We start from the raw sequence: 17,348 nt of genomic DNA on the forward strand, positions 1-17,348 counted from the left end.
TCCTATTTTATGCTTCTCTGACTGCCTATAATTTATAATAGCCATGCATTTCTTCGTGCTTATCCATTTGTCTTTAGCCTTTTTTCTTCAGCAAGCAAGTGCATCCTACCTGTTAAGAAATTCAATGATCACATTAGTCACAAGTCTTTTGAAATGTCACTTCTATAATTTTCTGATAACTAATTTGAGGTAATAAATTGCTGGAATTAATACATTTCCTTCCAACAGGGTGGACATGGCTCGTGAAGAGATAGAGCTTTTGAGGCAACACATTGATCTACTGCTGCGCATGCGCCAGGAGGACCTCAAAGTGTACGAGTCAACAGTGGACAAGTTCAGGCATACCATAGCATCAGGCAGTCAGTGGTAGACCAGCCTCACCCTAAAAATTCTGCTGTAACTCCAGGCCTTGAATGCTGCATTGTAAATATATACACCCACAGGAATATCAGTGTTAGTCCTGCTGAGTTAGTGGAGTTAAAAACATGATTGTGAATGAATGTATGTGACCCATTGGAGTCCCTGCAGCACGATGTCTTTGTGATGGTAAAAGAGAGGAGACTTGATACTTCAGGGTTTGCGCTGCTGTAAACTCTATTGAACTCAATCGTACCTACACTGTTCCTGAAAGTGGTGTGCTCAGTTGTCAGGTGCCTCATGGTTCTCCCATCAGCCACCCACGCTCATGACCAAACATGGATGGACCAACCGGAGCAGCAAAGTAGTTAGCGACACACAATCATGAGTTGTCTCCCCCCTTTCCCCTTCCTTTTTCCTCTCCATGCCCAAGCTGATTCAGAGCACTAACCTGGAGCACTATACAGGTGGTGTCAATGACTTCCTTTCTCACAGGAATAACTTGCAATTCACCCTAGAAGAGAAAATGGACCACAGTTCATTACTATTGTTTTCTACAACTTTGTACTGATGGTGTGCAAGGATGGATGATTGTGTACATAATGTTTAATCTCCTCAGGGATGAGTGCAGTGGAGGAGGTGTGGTATTATCTTGTATTTTCATAACTCATTGGAGATTCTGTTTGCCAGTAACCAAATCAAAAATCTGCTGTTCACTTTATCACTTCTGATCTGTTCCATCCACTGTATCAAATTCTATGTTAATGTTTGTAAAGTAGTAATGTACAAAGTACATAAATTAATGAGAAAACTGAATACAAAAAATTATATACTGCAATCTATCTTGATTAGGATCACTAAGTTTTGGTGAAAATAATAAAGGAACTTTGAACAAGAACTACTTTATGTTTTACTCACCAGTACCTTGAAACAAGTACATAATAGTAGGAGGCAGGTTTCTGCAGCAGCTGTCTCCCCTAGCTGCCACAACTACTCTACAGATGGTTAGTGACCAATATAAAGAGGGAGTAGATATAAATATATTTATTAATACTAATTTGACAGTAAAAGATTAAGACAACAGATGGCTTGTTAACTTAGAAAAATAAAATGGCCAATGACTCTCAAAATTTCTATGTACTTCAATGTGATGACGATGATGGGAAACATGGTCCTTGGACTAAAAACTAAGCTCCTGGGAAACTGGTTTTCCCTCTGAGGCCAAGCCTGTGACATAACCTTTGTGATAACTGAGTGGTGTTCCTCCAGGCACTGAGCCTAAAATGAACAGTGGCTATCAAACAAGAAACTGGGAATCCTCAAAATAATTAGTCAGGTAATGAGTCACCAGATGTAACGACTTATGTATTAATGAAAGGCTGCTGCAAAGGCAAGGTTTGAGATGCTAAGTCTTGCTTTGCTTATGCTAAGGTTCTGGTCAGGCATTTTCATTACCATGTATCAACCTGTCTTTTGTAAGGAAAAAATATATACTATATATATATCATTTGGGCTTCAGTATATAAAACTAAACAATGAAGTATTTCCTAACAAACATAATTGCAGTTATGTAGTCAGTGAACAGGAGGGCTTAGTATGTATATGAAACCTTCCATAAATACTATTTATTACTACTCTCACTTACTCTTTGCCACAGATAATACTAAATTATAATTAGTGGCAGTAACAAGTGACTTAGAGTGCAATGATCCTTACCTAGGAAATCTACCACACTAGACAAGCAAGCAGAAAGTAGTTAAGATGCTGACAACCAACACCTGCGCCCCAGCACGGTTCAGTGACTCAGCAATGCTGGGAAGTGCAGCAACTGAAGCTGGATAAATGGTGAGTGGTGCTGGGGATATTCTTTCTCCCTTGAGGTGGAATTCTGAGATCTTTTACTTACAAAATTTATCAAACTAAACTCTTGAATTTTGTTTGGCAAGAAAGAGCTCACTTCAACAAATATAGTGCTTGTATTCTTGTTGTTTGTTGCTTACAAAGCATATCTGAAGATTTTGACATCAGAAAATGTTCCAGATTTCCTAAGATGCAGGATGTACTACAACCTGTGCAACAAAATGAACTGCACTAACATACCTCCTTAAATAATTTATGTAGATCAATATGCACAACCACCTCCTTTAATGGTGATCAATGTATACCAATGACTACACTCACAAGCACAAACATAGTGTGGTCCCACTTAAGTTAAATTTTACTTTTTTTGTAGAGATCATCAATGCTTTAAGCCTACAGCCCATTAGGCCTCATTTGAGCTTCAAGGACACCATCAGTTCTTAGCTGCCCAACAGGCATACCCACAACAATACTTTCTTGGTGGCCAATAAGACAATACTTTGGAAAGCTTAACTCCAAAGATGTGGCTCCAGGACTTTCAAATGTTACATTAAATTTATTAGTGATGAAAGTTAAAGCTATTAGCATTGCAATACCAGAGGATTGTTTATACTCGACCAAGTCCCTCAAGCAGACCTTACTTAAAACTATGGTATTAGGCTGAGGATTAAATTTTCCCTCAACCCTGCTCTAAGTAGCTGAGTTAAGGTGAAATACCTGTGGTAAAAACTTTCATGTCAATAATACCAAAATCATTACCTGTCTTCAATTTACAATACTTGGTCATCTGGCTGTTATACATTCACAAGGCCTGACTGGATTAGGTCACTTTAATTTATCTTTGCCACTAGTCCACTTTACTTCATAACACATGAACTCACACATTTCAAAGGCAAAGTGTTACCATGGCAAAAATATTAACATCTACTGTCAAAGGCAAAAAACATATTTAAGATTATTGCAATCTTGTACCAAATGTCAAAAGCAAAACTTGAGAATAAAAGACTAAAACTGTCACATCACTGGAAAGATCTAGCTTCTCTTTAAATACCTATTGCAACAGATTGAAAAACACTTCCAGTATTGCATCAGCTGTGCCACAAAAAATATTCTGACAGTGCATTACGACTCACAGGAACCAAAGGCTTGATTTGAATCCTCAATTACATCTTATCCTACAGAAAGACTCATTTTATAGTTAGTATTGTTCACTTAACATCAATCTGAATATCAGATATAAGGATGTATAAATAGATGCTACTTATCAATTTTAGTCTGTCTAGTGTACTTTAGCTTCACAGGTATAAAATTATCAAATATCTTGGAAGCAATTTCATTGCTTGTATCCATCCATGACCCTAAGACTTTCCAATGCTTTTATTACAAAGCATGAAAACATTCATACTAAAATAACTCCCTCACATTACAAAACCACTTTGGGAAAGGCCCTTGCACATACTGTAAAAATAACATCATCAAGGATCAAGTCTGGAGTTTACTATGGGAAAGGGAAGGGTCAATTTTGGGTTGATATCTTATACATACAAGCCATAAAACATCTGAGAATCAAAACAACAGCCTGAGAGGGAGAGAGGAAAGGAGATATCACTGAACGATACCCACACAAATTTTGCACTTCAAGGTGGCACAGACAGCCTTCATGAACACAACTCATAATCTCTTTAGTGTCCGTTTTTTGTCTTTCAAAAGCTTTTTCCGATCAGCAGAAATTTTCTTATCAGAAGCGTGTTTCTTTGCTTGGGGGCCATCTTGGTTTGACCCTTCACCACTGGTCTCTCCCTTGGTCACTTTTGGACCCTGTAAATAAATGGGTAAATCACTGACCTTACCCATTACTTTGTCCAGGTCAAGCTCTAGAGGAAAGTAATATTATGTAGGCTAATATGTTAAACTTACCCATGAGGAGATACAAAAAGGTCCAGCATAACAGAGGGAAATAGTTCCATGAGTTTCTACTTAATATCTGATGAGGCAAGTTTAGTAAATGGATAAGAAATGTTTTTTTAGAATAAACTCTGACCCTCTCAATGTGAGGCTTCATTGAAAATATAAACCTGTATAAGTGTTTTTGCTAATGCCCAATGCAGTAAAACACTGGTATGTCAAGGTTGAACACTATCAAAAAGATTATACATTTGAGTATTCTACACTCATTCAAGTTATCTCCCCAGTCTCTAAAGCACAACACCAAAAGTGGGGATCTTTAGCTAGTCCTTCTGATACATTTTGATATATGGTTGATTATCATAGGCATGGTGCCAAATCAACCCTGAATTTCTCTGAAAGTCGCATTAATTCACAGTGGTAGTATATAAAATTATGTACTTGAAAATGCAGCAAACCCTCGCTTTTAAGGACCTCAATATAACGTATTTCAGCTCATAAACATTTTGGGCCAGTTTAGTATATGCTTAGGTTTACCAAATAAGTTCAATAAATATGGGGTTCAGTTCAATGGTGGGCCAACTGAACATGTACACGTACATCATCATCATCTCATCAATGCCTGCTCCTAGGAGCTCCCACCAGGGGATGGCCACGGCAGAAGAGTTTCCACCTCTCTCTATCCACACACTCCCTCCTTGCCTGCTCAAAGTTTCTCAAGGATCTTTCACCCCTCTCCCTGACATACTCCTGCACCCTATCTCTCCATTTCACTGGAAGTCGTCCTCTAACATTCCCTCCCTCTATCTCACTCACATACACCCTCCTGGTCATCTCACTCTCCTCTATTCGCTCCATGTGACCAAACTACTTCACTTCTTCCACCACTCCACACTTCCTTTCACCCACGTGACACATTCCAAAACATTCATACACACTTTCATTACTCATTCCATCCATTCTACTCACACCACATGCACTCCTCAAATAACTCATTTCCACTGCCTGCACTCTAGACCTCTGACTTTCATTCCAGGCCGATGTTTCACTTGCATATGTGAGGGTTGGTACTATTACTGTATTTCTCAAATCCCTCTTTACGTCCATGCTCACATTTCTGCCATTCATGATACACCCAAAGACCCCACCACCTTTCTTCCTTGCAATGCCCTTTCTCTTGTCTCACCTTCTGTACAACCATGCTTACACTTAACTGATCCAAGGTAGTTAAACTCATTAACCTCCTCCATTTCTTCACCATTCAAAATTATTTTGCATTCTTTTTCACATTCAATTCCCACTCTGTATAGGCATACAAAATCCACAACCTCACTCACTTCTACTCCGCTTTTGTTGACATTTACAGTACTTTCAGCTTTCTCCTTTTAACCTGGTAGCAGCGACAGGCCAAATTTGTGCCATGATATAACCCCCCCAAAAAAGATGATATATAATCTGATCACAAATGCTTTGATATAATATTATGAAATGGTTTGTGTGAGGGGTGATTTTTTCTAATTTTTCTTGCTTGGAGGGACCATTAAGAAACATGATCCCCGCTCCTGCCGGGTTAAATACACTATCAAAAACACTGAACAAATTTTGTAAGTCACTTTCATTTTCTGCAATGAGCACTGTGTCATCAGCAAATAAGATTGAATTCAGCACCCACTTCCTTCCCTCAGCATACATTTTTACTCCAACTTCCCCAACTTTGCCCTTCACTTCTCTCATAACACCATCCATATAAATATTGAACAACCATGGTGACATGACACACCCCTGCCTCAAGCCCACTTTTGTTAACTTGTTTCTCCACTAATTCTGAGACACGTGGATTGATCCTCATAGAAAGATTTTATTGCATTAAGCAGTTTTCCTCCCACACCATATATCTTTAAAACATCCCACAATCCCAGCCAATTGACTCTGTCATAAGCTTCCTCTAGATCCATGAAGGCCGCAAATAGTTTTTTTTCCATTAGCTATGTAGTTGGGCAAGTGAACTACCTCCAGATTTCTGTAACTATGCATTGTATTGAAAATCTAAGCATATCAATGAGAAGGCAAATACTATAAACTGGCTTATTATCACTGCAATTTCGCATTCTGATTGAGTAAACACAATACAAAATTTTCTATATGGGGAATTATATCTTACCATCATATATCACTTGAAGGTTCTGACAGATAACTGGGCAAGAAGCAATTCACCATATTCTGGTAACATGCAAAGGACAGCTGTTTCATATAAGGGGGTTTGGTTGTGAAGGAGATGGTGAGGGGGAGAGAACAAGGACAGCTCATCATATGACAAAGACTAATTAAAATAAGATAAAATAATGTGGAATAGTACTGGAACATGAATTGTGGGCAGGAGATTCAAAACTGACTGTGAATTGTTGTGAGCATTCAGTAGCGTGATCCCAGGGTCTCGCGCCATTGCTGTGATCACATAGCAGCCAACAGGCGATTAGATGCAGTTATCCAGAGAAGATGCAACTCTTAACTTTGACTACACCTTCACATTAATATACATACGAGGCGCCACGTGCAATGTTGGGGTAAGTGCCAGTTTTTAAAAACCTCAGAAATCGCAGTTGAAGTTTTTGCAACTTCAAATTGCAATTTTTTTGTTGGTTTTAATGCTAGAATCATCATTTTGATACCAAAATGAAGCTGATGTAAAGACAAAACTGCCCGTGTTATGTACGAAGCGAGGGAAAAAAGAAAAAAGCAAAAAAAAAAAAAAACGGGGTTTTGAAAAAAGAAAATCCACCAGATTTTTTTTTTTTAACTCGTATTGTGATTTACTGGGATTTAGAGCAGTCAGGAGTTGGAAGATAATGCAAATTGTTGTAATCAATGTAGCTAATCATGTTCACTCAGAAAGAACTAGTTATAAATTGTCACTAGTCAATTATAAAAAGTACAACAAACAAAAGTGCATTAAGTCAGCTATTGAATATCAAAAAAAGTTAGAAATTGTACGAAAAATTAATTAGATCAGCTAGACATGGCAACTGCGTCACTTCCACCCAGAGCCCACTGGGGACTCGCACCATTACTCCACGCCAGCATGCCCACCCTACCTCGCACGGACCATACGTCTGAGTGAGATATGTTTTTCCCGAGACTTTTTACCCTATTTCCAGTGTTGATTTGGGGTAAACGACTTGCTTGGATAAAAGAGGAAGGGTCAAAAGAGTATTATATAATCGTAACTCCAAACCCACGTGGTTGGCGCTTACCCCAATATTGCATGCGGCGCCTCATATAGCTGTTGTCCAGAGTATCATAAAAAACCTATTAAATCTGTCCTGAATAAATTTACACTGATATGCAGTTGCTCAAAGCGTTATAATAATCCTACCAAGTCAGTCCAAACATTGCTTACACCTTCACATTCATATAAATGCAATTGTTCAGAGTATAATGAGGATAGGTCTAAGTCAGTCCTAACCATGGCATTACCTTCACAATGATAAAGGTACAGTTGGTGCCCAGAGTATCATAAACAAGCTGCCAAGTCTGTCCCAACTTTGATTACACCTTCACACTGAAGTCAGACAAGCTTTGAAATTTGGTTCCACTAAAAAGGGGGAAGTTCATGTCAGCCAAGGTAAAAAGAATGTGAGGAGCAGTTCTGTATCAGTTACCAGCATCAACAACACAATGTATTACAGGAAAATTATGTTCCTGTGCAGTGTGCAAGTTACTGCAGGGTATATGACAGGTGAGAGGAAAAAGTTAGAGGTTTAGATATGTGATGAAACTGAAAATTAATGAGTGTAGAGAAGAAAACACAGATGAGGTTTGGGTGTATGGTGAGAGTGAGAATTAGTGAATGCAGAGAGGAAAATGAATTTGTTTAGGCATATGATGAGACGGTAAAATTAGTGATTGAGGAGAATAGAATAATTAATGTTCTAAAATGTAATGAGACTGAAATAAGCGTACAGAAAATGGATTAAGATGAGATTTAGGCACATGATGAACTGATAAAGATTGAGTTCAGAAAAGTAGCACATGAAGGTCAGAGTGACCCATATGAAGTATATGGGAGACTGACAGGACTGATGGTTGAGGGGAACACTTAATATAATATGGGAGGAGGAGGAGGACAAGAATAATAGAATATGTATATGAACAAGGAGCACCAGGGCTTATTCTGCCTACTTCAAATATAACAAGGCATCAAACTATAGGTGTTACTCAATAGTACTCATTCTGAAAGACTTTACACATGCTTATAAGTGTTATCCTTTACTACTACCTTTCTCACCCTATTGCCCTCATCCATCCTCTCCTCATAGCATAGGAGGATATGCAATTGTTTTTGTCTTTAGTCTTGAGGTGTTTTGTCTGATGAGCCACAAAACACATTTCCTGCACTGAATAAGAGGAGCATGGACAAGAGTGCAGATTCAGAAGGAAAATTATCCAGAAATCTAAACTATAAAAGGATGTCACTAATAGGATACCATTAGACAAGAGTCAGGAAAAAGAGGAGTAGAAATTACGTACTGAAGAAAATTTACAGGAAATCTAAAAAGAAAAACACAGGAAATGGGACTTGAATTAGCAGGATTACTCACTTGTGCGTGGATTTCTGTGATCATCTTTGCTCTGGCGGCATAGTCATCATAGGCCTCCAGCAGTAGCTTCCCCGCCTCTTCGTTCAGGGCAGACTCAGCATTGGGGACAATGAGCAGGCACTTGATTACCTGGAGTAAGTGTGGCAGGAGTTAATTGTGAGCTGGAAAGATTACCTGCAGCATGAGCAGTATATTGAACACTAACCCAAGAAGAAAATGTTTGTGTGTATTTTTATCATGTACAGTCGATATCTATACATATGCTTGTTTTGTTGAAAAAATCTTTCAGGAAGTGTTGGTAAAGCAATAGAAGTATAACGATCCTCTTTCACAGACATACTTTTTGCAATTTTGTGCCTTCATGTTTTTCTTTAACTCTACATATTCAATCACCAACTTGAAGAGAAAAAGTTAGCCAAGTTAATAACACTGAAACTGTAGAAATGTTATGAGTGCTACTGCAGCAACTCCAGATTCAAAACTATATGAACATCAGTTGTTTGAGTCAAATAACCAGGCTACTAACACTAAAACTGGGGAAGAGTTGTAACTGCTAACCCAGTGAGTGATGAAAAATATGTGAAGAGATTTACATACATGGACAGACTCACTACTCACCAAGAGGACATGCCTAATACCGAGGTCAGCCTTCCAATCCTTCTTCAGGGTATTGACGCAGATCTCGCCATTGGAGGCAACGTTGGGGTGAAAGATCTTTGTGAGGAAGTACCCCTTGGGAGGTGCACTGGGGAAGTCCTTTCCAAGGGCCAACTTGACCCGGAACAATCCCCCTGCATATGGGGTGCCCGCTGTGGGAAGCACGAGTAGTTGTAAAAGGCAGCAGAAATAACTGTAATGGCTAAATGGGTAGTAAGGCAGTAAAAATGAGTGAAAGGGGCTTTGATTAATTACTATGAAGACAATGATGGAAAGGTGCAAGAACACACACACGAGAGATAAAGAAGCAAGTGAGGGAGCAAGCAAGAGAGGGAGAGGTTTGGGCATGTGATGAGACTGAAAATTAGTGACTGAAAAGAGTGCAGAGCTTATATTTTGCAATGTAATTACACTGAAATAGGAGTATCTGAAAAGGCATATCTGAAAAGGATGACTGAGGAAAACAGATGAAGACCCATTAATCTACAGTATATAATGAAACAAATTCAACAACTTTGTATGGTACCTGCTGTAATCTAATGCAGCTGTACAAACCAAGAGAGGCATGTGAGGTTATATATATATATATATATATATATATATATATATATATATATATATATATATATATATATATATATATATATATATATATATATATATATATATATATCACACATTTATGACTGAACTACAATAGAATAGCAATCAAAACCTTTAACTGTTGAATAGTGAAGGAGAACATGAAACGATTACTCAATACAAATATTAGACAAGAAGCAGGAATAAAGTACTGATGTAAAAGTAATATCAACACCAAAAGGGCACTCACCTGGGCCTGCGATGGTGGCCTGGATGTCCGTGATGTCCTCGTCATTCATGTGCACTTTAATCCCCTCCGGCGGGCCCTTCACTAACTCCGTCACCTCTTTCAGCACACCACGCAGGATTTGGGGGGACAGGTTCTCCACATTGCTGGTCTAAAATGCAAAGGATGTGACTTGAGTTTGATACAGATGCTTTATTAGAAGAGTACTACAAAATATGCTTTCTTCTACTGCCACCTCTTTCAGCACCCCATACAAGATTTTTTTTTGGGGGGTGGGGTGGGGGGGTTCTCCACATTGCTGGTCTAAAATGCAAAGAATGTGACTTGAGTTTGATACAGATGCTTTATTAGGAGAGTACAAAATATGCTTTCTTCTACTGCCACCTCTTTCAGCACCCCATACAAGATTTGGTGGGGCAGATTCTCCACATTGCTGGTCTAAAATGCAAAGGATGTGACTCGCTGGATATGGATACTTTTTTATAAGAGTACAAAACATGCGTTCTTCCACTGTACTACTTCTACTGCCACCTCTTTCTGCACCCTATACAAGATTTGGCAGGGCAGGTTCTCCACACTATTGGTCTAAAATGCAAAGGATATGACTCTAGTTTGATATGGCTACTTTTTTTATAAGGGTACATAACATTTTCCTTCTACTGTAAAGAGAGGATACCGTATGAACATATAGAAGCCTGTTAATCTGAGTATTTCTTTTTAATAATTTCCAGCACTTTGGATTTCAGAAAATAGTTTCTTCTTAGGTTGTATAATTTATTGCTTTCAAGAACTTAGAATTGTTTTTGGGGGTTATTATTTCCTACCCTCAACAATTCGCTTTTATGGGGGTTGGAGGGTTATAATTTCCTGTTTGCATGAATTTGTACTGTTGAATTTTCTGACCAGTGGAATTCCAATGAACAAACTCTTAACTACAAGATACAAAAATTATTGACAACCTGAATACATATATACTTAAAAAATGGTCTATGTTCAGTGTTTGACTTGACTGCCTAAAGAGCACAAAGTAAGTATATGGGAGAAGATAACATTAATCAACCTCACAATAAGTTGAACACCATCAAGAGAGGTAGCTTTGCCAATAAAACAAATATGTAGCTGTGAAATTATACTGACTACATGATAATTTTACAAGTACAGTTTTGCAAATCAATGAAAGACCTCTTAATCCAGTTCAGTTTAGAAAAGACTAGGATGGAATAATCATTAGTTTTTCTTCTTTTTTTTTCTGGCTGACCCACTTTCACTTGGATCCATCTGAACCCTGTGACCACCTCTGCAGTGCCTATGAGTCACCTTGTGTGAATACTTTTAGAACAGCCCACCTTCCCTTCTATCTAATTGCTCCCAATCGCTACATAGAGTATCAGGTTACTTACAAGAAACTCACAGCTATTCTCCTATTACCTCTTTCTTCAGACTAGGACTGTGAGAACTTCCCCTGAAGTCCCAACACAGGGCCCCTCTACACTTCAGGCAGTCAAAAGCAAACACCAGGGGCAGAGCTTTATGGCCACAATCATTTTTCATCATGCTATTCAACCAGTATCATATCCCTGCAGGGCATATATAGGCCACCCAAAAATACCCACTCATTTTAATTTTGAGCCTCTAGTTTCCCGTTCAGATGTAAATGTAAGTAGAGTGCATTACTGTGAAGTATATCCTGTTGTATTATCACTGCATTCATATTAGACATGTACAGGGATGGCTACTCTCCACATAAAAGGGTCAAATATTTGTGCCTTCTGAATGGTTGGTGCCTCACCAAAGACATTATCCTGGTGAAGGGTTGGCCTAGCCTTGAGATCATTATATCATTAAAACCCACACACCATTCACATGTATTTTTCTTTACTTTATCAGAGGAAGGAAACGAAAGAAAGGTCCTTATCTGCTTCATTTATCAAAAACCATGACACTGGCATCCAGTTTAGGAAGGAAAATACAACTCATATCCTGTCTGCCAATGTTCTCATTCACATGAAGTAGATTAGGACAGGTACCATACCTCACTAGCGTAAGTGACCTATGTGGCATGAATCATACATACAAAAACTAAAAATTCATGTAATTGTCTATCCATTCCTACTAACATTTGCTCTGTCTTAGTTCCCTTAAAGGATCAGCCATTTGCTTCCAAAGTGCCTGTCATTACATACTCCAATGTTCAAACCCTCCCTCCCTCCTCTCTGATTTAGTAATCTTCTTTTTTTCATTCCCACTTCAGTCTATATAGTTATGTTTCCTTTAACTTTATTTTTTATTTTTTATCCAAGACAAGCACAGACCTAGCTAGGGAACCCATCATAATGGTTCCCATATGTTCAATACTGATGACCCAGTTAGGACACACTGGGCCAACCTGCTCGTGACCTCTGATGAGCACTGTCCTTGTGATCTGCTGGAGGTTTGTTGCAGTCCTAACCCTGCAGACCTTACACCTATGTTATGTTCTCCAATAGATGTGTCTAGCCAAACATGAACATGCCACTAGCTATGCGATGTGTAGGCAATGCTTGGCAAATAAACTAATGCACTGTACACCCATACGCGGGGAGTTAGCAAATCAACACAATACTACATTTTATAACCTTTGGTTATAAAGACAAGTAGACAAACATACCAATCCAAAAAAACTGATCTTAGCCCAACTCTATCAAAGATCAATCTTGACTAGCTTTGGATCAACCTTCAATGTAGGCCTAACCCAATCAAGATAACCTGTCAAAAACTGAATGCTCATTATATTCATAATATTAATCATGCATAGGGCCAGCTGCCAGCCTGTAGCCATGTATATGGTTAAGCATTATGTGACCAGGACAGAATAGTTTATGAAAATTGGCCATATCTGAAAAAACTGCTGATATGCAAAAACAGATTTGTCAAATAAATAAATAAATAAATAAATGAAAATACATAAATGCATAAAAATCTATAGGGTAATTTGTTTACTACCCCTATCATACTACATCGATCTAGACATACACCTTGCCCTACTTTTATGTTCATGCAGCATTCAAGTCCACCTGTAACTGTCTTGGTGCATCAAATTATTGTACACCTGACTAGCACATCAATCATGTGTTGGGCCACTTGCTCCCCCTGGCTAGTTTAATGCTGCCAGGAGGGAAGCTTCTCCACACCAATGGACAATACAGTGAAACTCATAAACTAGTGTCCATCTAATAGTTTAATGACCTTTCATTGGGGTAAGGGATGGGTGGAACAAATTAAGCTGATAGTTAATACGCATACAATAAAGTTTCACTTGTGAGATAGATCTATGAATTGGGAGGGAGGATGGTAATTAACCGACTATCAGGAGCTACCAAGTGTAAGCCAACAAGCCTCTTGTTAGTCTGCTTTTATCCTCCTGGTGATAAGACAGGTACGGTAGTTAGCATTACCTGGCTACACTAACCAAACCTGTAGGGTTGTGAGCTCACCTGTTCCATGGAAAAACTCTATATAAGTACTACTGCAATCACCTCGGAACACCTGGACAACACCTGAGATTAGACCCATGAGCAACACCAATCGTAAAACTTTGGGAAAAAATGAAATGGGGAGACAACTTTGACAAAAAATATATAAACAAACAAGCAGAACAGGAGCTAAACTGCACTACCACACAACAGTAAAATTCCAAAATTACACCCACTTCAAGGTAGCAGACCAGACTCCAACCACGCAAAACAAACCTAACGAATACTAACTAACCTATCACCACGGAGAACAGTAACCTATCGCTGCTTAATAAGTTATTTGAATTTCACACGAGTAATTTACAATAGAAATGGTTATGACTGGCATGTTAAAATTATTAGAGGAAAGATATCAGCCCCGACTAATACCCTATCTGACTGTACATGACCACCACTGAAACAACCTAATGGAATAAATAAGGTATGTGCAGAGATAGATAGATAAATTTAAAGTATATATAGGAAAAATAAATAATTATATACCTAACACCACCGTCACCTTCACACACCTGGCTGCCCCCCAACACACCCACGTAAAAAATTATGATGTGAAGGTGGAAAATAAATAAAAACACAGGAAATTATTAGGGAAAAAATAGAAAATAAAATAGGTATCATTTCAGAACATACCTATTCTCACAGTCCACTTCAAACACCTGGCTACCCACCACAAACCCAGGTAGATAATGAGAGCGTAGTAAGGTGAAAAATAAAGGAAAAACTTGGGAAATATTAGTGAAAAAATAGAAAAAAAATAATTGGTATCACCCCAGAACATACCTATTACTACTGTCCCTTACATACACCTGGCTGCCCCCCCCCCTCCCCCCCCAGAGGATGGCCCCACACACCCAGGTAGATAATTAAGATATGGTAAGGTGAAAAACTATGGACAAAACACGGGAAATAATAAGGGAAAAAATAGAAAAAAAATCATTAACGCCTATTATGTTACGTTGGGTCATGTCACTTGGGCTCACGGTGGTAGAGGTGGTGGTGGTGGTGACCTGACCTGCCCTCCCCTCCCCCTTCTGGTGCTGTCCTCAACATTCCCAGGGGCAGGCAGGGGGCGGGGGGCACTTCTAATCACCCAGGGTCATTCCTAAACTGACCTAACTTCGAATAACCCCGATATAACGTAACACCCATGGCCTAGGCCTCCACGTCCCTCCCTTAGGCCTACCCTCCCTTCTTTCATCCTCCCCTGCCATGTATTCCCTTGCCCTGCCGTATATTCCCTTAATCTCCCCAGGCCTCGCAGGACAGACAGTTCCCCTGACTCCTTGACGCAGAAGGAGCGCGTCAAGAAAGCCCCACCAGGCCCCCACAGGTGAGCTCCCCCAGGTGTGCAGCCCCTCAGCCCCTTCACCAGCCCTCCCCCGTTACTCACCGAGGCCATGGCGGTGGGTGCGGCCCCTCAGTGCACTATTTGGAGTATTAGTTGGTCGCCCGAGCAGCCCGAGGGACGCAGCCAGGCCTCTCGTTGGCTCTGTGGGGACTGGCAGCGAGACATTCGAAATCCACCAATGGCAGGCCGAGGCGCCGCGCATGTGCTCAACCCACAACACGCGCGGCTTTTGAACTGGTCCTGTCCCCGCCTGCACCTGTGTGTGTGTGTGTGTGTGTGTGTGTACTGGGGGGGATGTGCTGGGTGTGTGTGCTGGGGGGATGTGCTGGGTGTGTGTACTGGGTGTGTGTGCTGGGGGAATGTGCTGGGTGTGTGTACTGGGGATGTGTGCTGGGTGTGTGTGCTGGGGGGATGTGCTGGGTGTGTGTGTGCTGGGTGTGTGTGCTGGGTGTGTGTGTGATGGGTGTGTGCTGGGGGGACGTGCTGGGTGTGTGTGTGCTGGGTGTGTGTGCTGGGGGGATGTGCTGGGGTGTGTTCTGGGTGTGTGTGGGTGTGTGTGCTGGTGGAAGTTCTGGTTGTGTGTACTGTGGATGTGTGCTGGGTGTGTGTGCTGGGGGTATGTGCTGGGTGTGTGTGTGCTGGGTGTGTGTGTGCTGGGTGTGTGTGCTGGATGTGTGTGCTGTGGGGATGTGCTGGGTGTGTGTGCTGGGTGTGTGTGCTGGGGGGACGTGCTGGGTGTGTGTGTGTGCTGGGTGTGTGTGCTGGGGGGATGTGCTGGGGTGTGTTCTGGGTGTGTGCTGGGGGATGTGCTGGTTGTGTGTGCTGGGGTGTGTGTGCTGGGGGGATGTGCTGTGGTATTATATATAGTGTGTTGTCTTATGGGAGGGTGGAATGATGGGAACGATGTGGTAGTTTGTTGCTGTTGCTGTTATCTGAAATGGACTGATGATGATGATGATGATAATGATAATGATGAAGAAGAGGAGGAGGAGGAGAAGGAGGGGATGGAGGAAAACAACAACAACAACAACAACAACAACAACAATAATAATAATAATAATAATAATAATAATAATAATAATAGTAATGATAACCAGAGACTGTTGAATAAAGTCAGGGCTCATGGGATAAGAGGGAAGGTATTTGATTAGATTAAGGCGTGGATTAGCGACAGGAAACAGAGGCTTACCATTAACGGTAGAAAATCCGAATGGGGTAATGTTACCAGTGGGGTTTCTCAAGTTCAGTTTTAGGCCCGCTTTTATTAATTATCTACATCAATGACATAGACAATGGGATAACTAGTGACATAGGTAAATTTGCAGATGACACCAAAATAGGACGCACTATTAGGACAGGGGAGGATGCTAGAGCACTGCAGGAGGATCTCAACAAACTGTCAGCTTGGTCAGAAAAATGGCAGATAAATTTTAACATCACCAAGTGTAGCGTACTTAGTGAAGGAACACGCAACCCATTACACGGGTATAGTTTAGACTCCACAGCGATAGGCAGATCAGAGTGTGAAAGGGATTTGGGAGTGTTAGTGAACTCTGACCTAAAACTAAGGAAGCAATGTATAGGTGCAAGGAATAGGGCTAACAGGGTATTAGGCTTTATTAACAGGACGGTAACCAACAGGAGTGCAGAGGTCCTTCTTAGACTCTATTTAGCGTTAGTTAGGCCACACTTAGATTATGCCGTCCAGTTTTGGTGCCCACACTACAGAATGGACATCAACTTGCTAGAATCAGTTCAGAGGAGGATGACCAAGATGATTCAGGGGCTAAGGAACCTCCCATATCAAAATAGGCTGAAACATCTAAACTTACATTCACTAGAAAGACGAAGAGTGCGAGGAGCTCTGATAGAAGTATTCAAATGGGTCAAGGGTTACAACAAAGGGGATATAAGTAAAGTACTAAGAATTAGTCAGCAGGATAGAGCACGCAGTAATGGATTTAAATTAGAAAAGTATAGATTTAGGAGATATATAGGCAAGCATTGGTTTAGTAATAGGGTGGTGGGGGAATGGAATAGACTCAGCAATCACATAGTTAGTATAGGGACGATAGCTTGTTTTAAGAGTAGACTGGATAACTACATGGACGAGGATGACAGGTGGCAGTGAGGTGTGGGTGCAGTAAGGAGACAGGGTACTGGAGCGTACGCCCGTACCGAAGGTAAACGAGGATCAAGCCTCTATCTGTAACCCCTGAAACTACACCTCACCCACCGTGAGTAGTTGGGGGATTCTGGAGATGCCCTGTGTAGGCCACTCG

The 17,348-nt window shown here is 40.4% G+C and overlaps 2 protein-coding genes across 5 annotated transcripts in view; one reads left to right on the forward strand and one right to left on the reverse strand.

Moving 5' to 3' along the window:
* LOC127003225 (DEP domain-containing protein DDB_G0279099-like) overlaps positions 1-377 on the forward strand; it is a 48,124-nt gene extending 47,747 nt beyond the window's left edge. For both annotated transcript variants that reach the window (XM_050869606.1, XM_050869607.1), the window contains one exon: positions 229-377. In XM_050869606.1, the coding sequence (XP_050725563.1) occupies positions 229-370 (142 nt within the window). In that variant the 3' untranslated portion in view covers positions 371-377. The remainder of the gene's footprint in view (positions 1-228) is intronic.
* On the reverse strand, positions 59-15,316 carry LOC127003229 (ubiquitin-conjugating enzyme E2 S-like). Of its 3 annotated transcripts, XM_050869615.1 has the most exons (6): positions 15,109-15,315; positions 10,210-10,357; positions 9,339-9,529; positions 8,721-8,849; positions 809-871; positions 59-109 (listed from the first exon to the last, which is right to left on the reverse strand). In XM_050869615.1, exons 1-6 carry the CDS (start codon positions 15,115-15,117, stop codon positions 74-76), a joined length of 576 nt encoding a protein of 191 aa, XP_050725572.1. In that variant the 5' UTR covers positions 15,118-15,315; the 3' UTR covers positions 59-73. The 3 variants fall into 3 exon arrangements, with proteins under 3 accessions (XP_050725572.1, XP_050725571.1, XP_050725570.1); XM_050869614.1 differs by lacking the exon at positions 59-109 and having other exon boundaries at positions 728-871; positions 15,109-15,316; XM_050869613.1 differs by lacking the exons at positions 59-109; positions 809-871 and adding an exon at positions 1,387-4,035 and having other exon boundaries at positions 15,109-15,306.
* Positions 15,317-17,348: the final 2,032 nt, after the last annotated feature.

The sequence above is a fragment of the Eriocheir sinensis genome, chromosome 25 (genome assembly GCF_024679095.1).
Source record: "Eriocheir sinensis breed Jianghai 21 chromosome 25, ASM2467909v1, whole genome shotgun sequence".
NCBI lineage: Eukaryota > Metazoa > Arthropoda > Malacostraca > Decapoda > Varunidae > Eriocheir > Eriocheir sinensis.